Source organism: Canis lupus, chromosome 16 (assembly GCF_048164855.1).
Source record: "Canis lupus baileyi chromosome 16, mCanLup2.hap1, whole genome shotgun sequence".
NCBI classification, from domain to species: Eukaryota; Metazoa; Chordata; class Mammalia; order Carnivora; family Canidae; genus Canis; species Canis lupus.
The window spans coordinates 51,087,246-51,096,458 of NC_132853.1; the positions used below are offsets into that span (position 1 = coordinate 51,087,246).

A 9,213-nucleotide genomic window follows, 5' to 3' on the forward strand; every position below is an offset into this window, starting at 1 on the left:
TTTTCCAAATAACCTCTTCATTCTTCCTTTCTTCACCTCCCATACCCACAAATTTGTCTAAATAGGTGTAGTAATCTGTCACAAACTCAGTTATCCATTAGAGGGTGTCAGACAGCTAAAGGACTTCAGTCTGAACTCTGAGATCCAGCAGTTGGAGAGACTTCAGTGTTTTCTCACTTGCCAGCTCTTGTGTGTCCGGAGGACGTTACTTTAAGGCTTGGATCATTTGAAATTTTTTCTTATTGTCAAGTACAAATTTTATATCTTTACTGACCCTTAAGGCTCTCACTGCCTGATGTTTTCAAAGAGTATGGATTTACTGAATAAAAAGAATGGGGGTGCCTGGTTTTTTCTTCTTTTTTCTTTTTCACTTTCTTTTCTTTTGGCAAAGCACTCCTTATCTTGCTTCTGAGGAACGACTTTCCATTCACATCATTTTGTTCTGCCTCTCTGGCTCTAATCAGGAGAGGGCAGTTGAATTAGACCAAATGAGTGCCTGGTGAAGGCAAGGCTCCATCCTATTGACCTATTTTTTGTTGTTGTCGTTTTTTTCATGGTAGAAAGGTTGATGACGAGGCCAACTCCAGGGATGTTGCCTTCAGCCCACTCCCATCTCTTTCCCTTAAAAATGCTAATAGCAGGCCCAAGAAGATTCAAGGAAAACACCCCTGTTCCTGTCAGCTTCACATTCATTCTTGACCAAGATGTAGGGAAAGCTATCTCTTGAGGCTCCCTTAAGGTATGCTGCTGATAGTGGGATATATAATTTCAACAGAGATGTGGCAGTGGCAGAGGCTTTCAGGTATGAGATCACTAAGCCTTAACTACAGAACTCAGCCAGGCAAGATTTACAGAATTCTCTTCAACCATTTTAGTTCTCCAGTTATTCTAAATTTGTGAGGCAGTGGCAATCTGTTCTCATTTGATAGAGAAGGAAATGAAAGTGAAAAAGTCACAGTGGTAGGCTGAGATCAGAGGTGACAGCAGCTGAAGTCTTGGCCCAGGAAGCACCTTGCCTTTTAACATTAAGACTGTCCTGAAGTGATGGGATGAATCAATCCTAATATTGCCCTGCAGGAACAGAGTAAGGTGATTAGTTTTAAGAAACAGCCTCTTCCTCATCTTGGTTTGCTGACCCCTTCCCTTTGAGCTGACCACAGTTGGGGCTTGGGTTTGAATACAGTCCTTTAGGTGTTTCCAGCTTCATTGTTGTCATGGCAGCACATGTGTCATCCCACTGTTTCCTCTGGCCTCTCAGTTGCCAGTGTCTGTTTCAGGGTGGGGTATTTGCCATCTGGACACAAGCAGCTGGTGGACTTTTTCCTGCATCAAGGCCTTCAGCTCTCTGCTTTAATCCTCCTCTGCCTCCAAGCTGCTGTAGATGCCCACCTCCTCCTCTGACACTGGGTCCTTGTTAGTCTTCTTTCCTAAGAGTTTGTGTCAACCTGTAGAAGGAAGTCTCCTTTCTCCAGGAATCTGAGCTGTGTAGCTAGGGCCACTTCCTCTGTTTCCCTCCACTTAGCTCCACTGATAGAGCTAGAAAACTCTCCACTCTTCCCCAAATATAAGAGCCAGAAGGAGGGGAAATCACATAGGGCTGAGGAGATGGTGGGTACAGACTTAGCTGAAGAGTTCAAATTTACAAAAAGGATGTGCTTTCATGATGTCCAAGGTTAGATGATGGATTGATTGGGGCCTGTCCTCTGAGATCTTTTCAGGATCTGGGAACTCACTTCTCTAACCTGAAGAGTCCCCACTAGGCTTAGTTAAGCATTGCTTTCAGGAGCCACTAAGGGACTAAGTGATAGAGATAACAAGGGGAAGCAGAAAGGATGACTATAAAGGTGGGGGCACAGTTAAGGTGTATGTGGAGTTGGAACCGTGGCACCTATCTTGAGGCCCCAGGGTGCTCACCCCTGCAAAATTTATTAGAAGTCTTCTCTCTTGTGAGCCTATGAAAGAACAGACTTTCATGTGAGCGGGAGGGCCTCCTTGTGGTCACCTGGCAGCTCTCCAGAGGACACTGTAGCAGGAGACCGTCTCCTCAGTGGTGGGGGAGCGGGGAGGGCTGTTGCAGGGCTCCTCCTCCGCCCCAGGACCAGGTGTCTGGGTGCTGGCCATCCTGTTTGACGTCGTATGTAAAAGGTATATGATTTTTTTTTTTAAGATTTTATTTATTTATTCATGAGAGACACACAGCGAGAGAGAGAGGAGAGAGAGAGAGAGGCAGAGACACGGGCAGAGGGAGAAGCAGGCTCCATGCAGGGAGCCCAATGCGGGACTCGATCCCGGGTCTCTGGGATCAGGCCCTGGGCCGAAGGTGGCGCCAAACCGCTGAGCCACCCAGGCTGCCCAAAGTTGTATGATTTGATGTTTGCAGATTTGCGCCTCCCTTTTAAATTCACCTTTGTCTTACAGCAGCCAGTGAGGAGAAGAAGGGGAGAGAGCTCATTCGACATTAACAACATTGTCATCCCAATGTCTGTTGCTGCAACCACTCGTGTAGAAAAACTACAGTACAAGGAGATCCTTACTCCCAGGTAGAGGCCACCGAGAAATAGCTCCTTGCCCTCTTCTTCCCGTTACTGCCCTTTCCCCTTATTTTGTCCCTGCACTTTGGGTTCTAGCCTTAGGTTTTGTCTTCTCTTTACGAGAAGTTCTTCACTGATAGGAGTGAAATTACTTCTGTCTCTCGTTCTTGCATTCCATTGTATGAGCACCAGCCAGACCTCAAGCCACATGCTGGCTGTGGCCATTATTATTTGACAAGACAATATGTTTTGAAGTAGTGAGTTTGTTGTCCACATCAAAGCAGGATTTCACATGTGAATCTTTATTTCTCGCTTTTATTAACAACTTAGGAAATTGGTCAGCGCCATATATGTACTCTCACAGGGTAGTAGTCAGCTGGTGCTGAGTCGTGCTCATCTCCTGTAAACCATTCCTTTGTGTCTGTCACAGTCTCTCAACCAGTTCCCTCTGTGTCTGTCCTTTACGGGGCTGCTGGGGCAGAGGGCAGGGTCATCGACAGGCGCCCTGCTCTCTCACCGTTGTCCCTTCCTGATTTTGCAGCTGGCGGGAGGTCGATCTTCGGTCTCTGAAGGGGAGTCCTGATGAGGAAAATGAGGAGGTAACAGCATGGTCATTTCTCTCTTAAAAGGACACACACGCACACGTGGGTGGGTACACACACCTCAAATGCCTTAAGACCTGTGGGTGTCAGGTACAAGCCCACTGTATTCCTTTCCTGACGGGAAAGAACCTAGTAAGGGCTGGGGTTGGTTCTAGAATTGCTCTACCCATGAACTTGGGTAAGCCTTAACTACAGAACTCAGCCAGGATGAACTTGGCTTGAACTTGAACTGGCTTTCTGGAGGGAAGAGGGAACACTGAAGCTGCTCTCTTGCAGGTTGAAGACCTATCTGATGCAGCCTTCGCCGCTCTACATGCCAAATGTGAGGAAATGGAGAGGGCTCGGTGGCTGTGGACCACGAGTGTGCCACCCCAGCGGCGGGGCAGCAGGTGACGGGGCAGGCACAGGTCACCAGGCCTGTAAGGGGAGGGTGGGCGGTAGGTTGAGCGCTATGTCCGTGGAGTTGCCACTGCTCCTCAGTCGCTGGGTGTATCCATCCACTGATGAGGGCTGAGAGTGCAAAAGTTTCCGGGATTTGGTTGGAACTAAAGAGGGTATGAACAGTCATGGCTGGACCTCTGCTAAACAGTCGGGTCACTGTCCAGTTTTGGCAAACTTGGTGTGATTTCCTAGGCTCTGGGTGTCAGCTGTCTGTGGCATTGAGGGGCCAGTTGAGGGTTGTGGTGACTTAACCAGAGGAGCTTTGGGGGCCTCACAAGTTTACCCTCCTTGGTATAGTGGAGTGGGGTGTTGTGGTCGTGCTTGAAAGAACTGGCCTGCCCTGTCTCCATTTATGGTGAATAGTGGCAGAAGCCCTCGGGATTCCTCGGAGTTCTCAAGTAGAAAGATTTATTACTTTCTTGTTTTTGCTTTTTTCCCTTGACTACAGTTTTCAGAGTCTAGACTAATTTCCCTTCCCTGTGAATTCACTGGGCACTGTGCCAGAGATTAGCCCCTGGCATTGTTGAGCCATGGCTTTTCTCTTGGGAGGATAGCTGCACCCAGTTCTTAAGATCGTGGTCTTGTGTACCTCCCCCTTTACACATCAGTGGGAGGGAACCAAGGCTGTTGGTGTCCATCTGCCTCAGCTCCTCTGCCTGGAATGTGCTTTTCATGCTTCCTCCGCAACCCCCCAAATAAACATCCAGGGAATCCCCTCATCACCCAGGCACTCAGATTTGTACTCCCTGGTGTACAGGTCTTACAGGTCATCAGATGGCCGGACGACTCCCCAGCTGGGCAGTGCCAACCCCTCCACCCCGCAGCCCGCCTCCCCTGATGTCAGCAGCAGCCACTCCTTGTCAGAGTTCTCCCACGGCCAGTCCCCTAGGAGCCCCATTAGTCCAGAACTGCACTCGGCGCCCCTCACTCCCGTGGCTCGGGACGCTCTACGACACCTAGCCAGCGAGGACACCCGTTGTTCCACGCCAGAGCTGGGCCTGGACGAGCAGGTGAGGAGCACTACCTTTGCGTGGGGGTTGGCAGGGTCGGGGGGGATAGAACCTGCTGCAGATGGGTTTGCATCTCACCTCCCATTTTAAAGGGGACATTGACCTTCTGGAGGTACCGTGGAGCTGGGACTGGCTCCTCACCATGGCAGTTTGTCTCCCCACAGTCTGTCCAGCCGTGGGAACGGCGAACCTTCCCCTTGGCATACAGTCCCCAGGCAGAGTGTGAGGACCAGCTGGATGCGCAGGAGCGGGCAGCCCGCTGCACTCGGCGCACCTCAGGCAGCAAGACTGGCCGAGAGGCGGAGGTAGCACCCACCTCACCTCCCGTTGTCCCCCTCAAGAGTCGGCATTTGGCAACAGCGGTCACAGCTCAGCGTCCAACTCACAGATGAGCGGGATACGAGAATCTAAACAGACTCACTAACTATTGGCATTAAAGCTTCAAAAATCTCTGCGTTTGATATTCAAACATCATATGCCGGAAATTTTCACAGTTTTTAGTGAATTTAAGGAATTTAGATTCTACTTTGGTATTTTTTTTGTTTTGTTTTGATTTTTGTTTTGTTTTGGTTTTGGTTTCCATGTTTTGTTGTCACACACCTGAGCACTTCCTCCAGTTGGCAAACAGAAGTTCAGGATAAGACCCTGTTGGCCTGGTCCTGGCACATCCTCTGCACTGTTGAATCACTGGACGTAGCGGTGTTAGATGATCCCCCCTCTCCTCACACCTGTGGGCAGGTGGACCAGCCTGAGCAGCTAGACAGGATGGAAAGCTCCAGCTCCGCATGGCCGCCGGGGTTAGGGTGGGGAGAACAGCACGTTCTGGGCTCCTCCCCTTTTTCCTCCCCTACATCAGTGGCTTGGCCCAGCTCTGGCCCTCGTGGCTGGGTCCCTCTCGGTCATTGGTGCTTAGAGCACCCCCACCATAGCCTCTTGGCCCTAATCCACCGGAGCTCACTGAGCTCAGTCGACAGAATGGCTTCCCCTTATCATCCAGAACTTGGAGACCTAGTTGGGGTCTCCTTTGCATTTGGTCATCTCTGTTTTAACTTAACTGCAGTAACTAGCTGCGGCTGCTCAGGTCCCCACCCTGCCCCTTCGTGCCCTGTCGTCTGCCCCCTACACATACCATCCACACATCCGGACACACCAGTCCTTCTACTCGAACATTTTTACCACCTGTCCTCAGCTGTGAAGGTAGGATTAGGGCTACTTAACTTCCATTCCCACTTCTCTGCAAACTAGGGGGTCAGGGACACGAGCAGCCAGCTCCCCTGTCGAATTCTGTCGTCAAGGGTTCATTTAGTGCTGTTTCCTTCACATCCACTTCCCCGTCAGTGTCAGGCCACCTCTTCCAAGCTCCCCTTGCCTGTGGAACGTTGTCTGGTCCTAGCTGTGGTTCCCGTCGCTCCCTCCTCACCCCCTCGGTTAACCTTGTGCCTGTCTCATGTATGATCACATCACCAAAGGGGGGGCAATAAGGACTTCTTTATTTTTATTTTTATTTTTTTTTGTTGCCATTTTGTAATCGTATAAAAATAGTAGACAAACTGCTTAATGGTTGGGGTTTTTTCACAATTTTCAACATTAGTGATTTTTTTTGATTCTGTTTGCAAGTTAAAGGGTTTGTCATTGTTTCTTTAAAAAAACAATAATGCACCATATCCCTATGCATAAAGTGCTTCTTCTATTTATAAGGTTGAAAATTCTGAATAACCCTTTTAGCATTGTTAAAAAAAAAAAAACAAAAACAAAAATGGAAAAAAAAAACCTTGTATTTTGTAAATATTTTCTTTTCCTGCTTTGAGCTGTGTATTGGCAGCGAAACATGTAGCTGTCTTTGTTCTATAGAAATGCTTTTCTTCAGAGAAGCTGATCTTTGTTAATGTCTTGATTCTGTTCGCAAAGCACAGACTAGTGCTTAAAAAAAAAAGGAAGGAAAAATTGAAAAAAATAATAAAAAAAAGTTACAGAATGTTGTGTCACTGGGCCTTTCTTGCCATCAGACCCAGTCTGTATGGCAGTGATGGCGGCTTAGGCCCCTTGCCCTGCTGGAGCAGTCCTCTGCGTGCCCGGACTTGCTCTGAACCTTGGGGAAGTCTCCATTCTGTCAACTGGGTACCCGGCAGGGTCACCTGATGGGTCACTGGGGCGAGGATACAGTGGAGGGCGGGGAAGGTAAGAGGTGCCCGGAGGACAGCATCTCTGTAGGTAATTTTTTTGTTGGATGTAAGAGATTGATCACCTCTTGACGTACCTTCCTTTAGTGAAACCGACAGTATGACATTTTATATAAAATTAGAATTCAATTCTAAATGGAAATTTGACCTCTCACTGTCGATTTTTTTCTGGGGCTGGTTTTTTTCTGGGGCTGGAGTCCATGAGAATGTATGTATTTTGTAGCATTTTTCTGAAGTGGCTAAGTGCTCAGTTCTCTTTGTACAAGACAAGTAGGCAGGCCTGATTCCGCCTTTACTCTTTCTTCTAACTGGTCATGGCAGTCAGGTTGATGCCAGCAGGGAAGCCCCGGTCCTAGCAAAGAATGCCATGAGTTTGGAGGTAGCATTTCTGTCTGTCCGGTGCCCTGTTGCTTCTGTGCCTGCGGTGAAGATCTGCACTGTGTCATTTTCTGCCTGCAGTGGCATAAACAAGCACAGGAGGGGATGGGAGGAGGGTGCGGAGACAACTTTTTGCGACTTTATTTATTTATTTATTTATTTATTTATTTTAATTTTTTTTTTTTATTTATGATAGTCACAGAGAGAGAGAGAGAGAGGCAGAGACACAGGCAGAGGGAGAAGCAGGCTCCATGCAGGGAGCCCGACATGGGATTCGATCCTGGGTCTCCAGGATGGCGCCCTGGGCCAAAGGCAGGCGCCAAACCGCTGCGCCACCCAGGGATCCCTTTTTGCGACTTTATATGAAGACCGAAGGGTTCCTTCTCAGGACCTTGAGCTAATTACTAAAGAACAGTAATATCCATGGGCTACGCTTTTCTGTTTGTTTTCTTTGTGGCATTGGTGGGGGCTCCTTGGTGTTCCTATCCTGGTGGAGCAGACCTCTTCCCCCATCTAGTAAGGATCCAAGGGAGAGAGGAAGGCAGCTCCCTAAGCCCAGGAGGAATGCCAAGCCATTCATTCACCTGACTGGCTGGCCTAGTGTTCTGCTTCAGCCCCAGGACTCTGGGACAGAAAACCATCTCCTACACCTGCCCAGCCTCATCAGGTTTGAATACGCTGGTGTGGTCCTATGGACTCGGAGCACAGCCCTGTGAGGTCAGCCACAGCGGTATTGCCCTTTGATTTGAATCGGGATAACTTGCCAGCACCAGAATCAGAGAATCAACTCAAGTCAGAACTCTTCTTGTACCTCCAGGGCCCTAGCGAGAGCTGTTCAATCCTGATGTCCAGGTTTTAGCAACCTTGACATTTCCTGATCAGAGGTGCGCAAGTTGGAGAAAGACTTAAAAATCCTACATCTTGAGTCACTTTGTCGTTTGAATCCATGCACTGACACCTTGTTTAATCAGTAATAACTTTATTTCCAAATTCACTTTTACAGCAACAATCAGTGTAAATCATTTGTTAAAACACACAATACACCATATGGACATTCACAGACAGGAAGCTAAGCTAAGATGGTTTCATGTCCCTCCCCCCCCACCCTCAAAATTACCGAAGAAATCATGGGACTTGCAAGTGCCAGAAATTGTCCTGCCCAACATTGCAAATTCACGGGGCGAAGTCCGTTAGGAGGGGAGACTGGGCCAGTGCCCAGGGTAACCCTTTTCAAAGCTGAAGAGAAACCAGAAGTCTCGAAGCCACCGAGGTGTAGATGGGACCAGCCGACCACCTCCACCTCCACCCTCATCCCCACCTGTTGGCTTTGCTTGGGGACAGAACAGAGGAAGGAGGAGCTCTTGGCAGCTGCTAGGACAAGCTGCTTGTCTGGAGCTGGTGGGAAAGGTGACACGGAGGTGCCAGCGGCTTAGATGGGAGGCTGGCGGGGGCTCCCCTCCCCCCGTGAGACGGCAGCTGTATCTGCAGGCTCCTGTGCAGGCAGCAAGGCCTGCACGTGGCTCGGAAGGAGACCGGGGGAGCCGACTGGATACCTGCCACGAAGGCCAAGCCCCAGGGACCTCGAGCAGCTGTGGGTGATCTGAAGAAACGGGTTACGAGGCAGCTGAACTGCTGCCCTCCAAGACTTCCTCGCCCTCGGTAACTACTTTACAGGTTCCTCCCCCCTCCCCCCAAGCGCCACAAGCAAACCGGAGACGGGCTCCGCACTGAAGTCAACGTAAATGGAACTACTGATAGGTGGGAGTGGAGGGCTGGGAGGAACCAGGCAGCCGAGCCCATCCGCCCCCAGCCCCGCGGGGGACGCTGACCGTGGACGTGGGGGATGCGGGTGGCAGAGTGCCGAGCCCTGGGAAGGGGGGAGGATTGTCCTCATTCAGGTCACGAGCCAGCTTCCCTTTGCAGTTTCCCTGCGGGCACCGACCGGTCTCTGCGCCGTCCCCAGCAGTCCATCCCGCAGGGAGGGGCCCGCGGCAGGAAGGCGCGGCCGAGTCGGCGGCGGCGGCGGTGGCCGCGAGTCTCCGCTCCCGCCTCCGAGCCGCGCTGCCCTGCC

General features: G+C 50.1%; 1 protein-coding gene across 4 annotated transcripts in view; it reads left to right on the forward strand.

Moving 5' to 3' along the window:
• KANSL1 (KAT8 regulatory NSL complex subunit 1) overlaps nucleotides 1-6,559 on the forward strand; it is a 185,743-nt gene extending 179,184 nt beyond the window's left edge. For all 4 annotated transcript variants that reach the window (XM_072781281.1, XM_072781284.1, XM_072781283.1 and 1 more), the window contains 5 exons: nucleotides 2,419-2,540; nucleotides 3,073-3,130; nucleotides 3,410-3,522; nucleotides 4,332-4,584; nucleotides 4,749-6,559. In XM_072781281.1, the coding sequence (XP_072637382.1) occupies nucleotides 2,419-2,540; nucleotides 3,073-3,130; nucleotides 3,410-3,522; nucleotides 4,332-4,584; nucleotides 4,749-4,976 (774 nt within the window). In that variant the 3' untranslated portion in view covers nucleotides 4,977-6,559. The remainder of the gene's footprint in view (nucleotides 1-2,418; nucleotides 2,541-3,072; nucleotides 3,131-3,409; nucleotides 3,523-4,331; nucleotides 4,585-4,748) is intronic.
• Nucleotides 6,560-9,213: the final 2,654 nt, after the last annotated feature.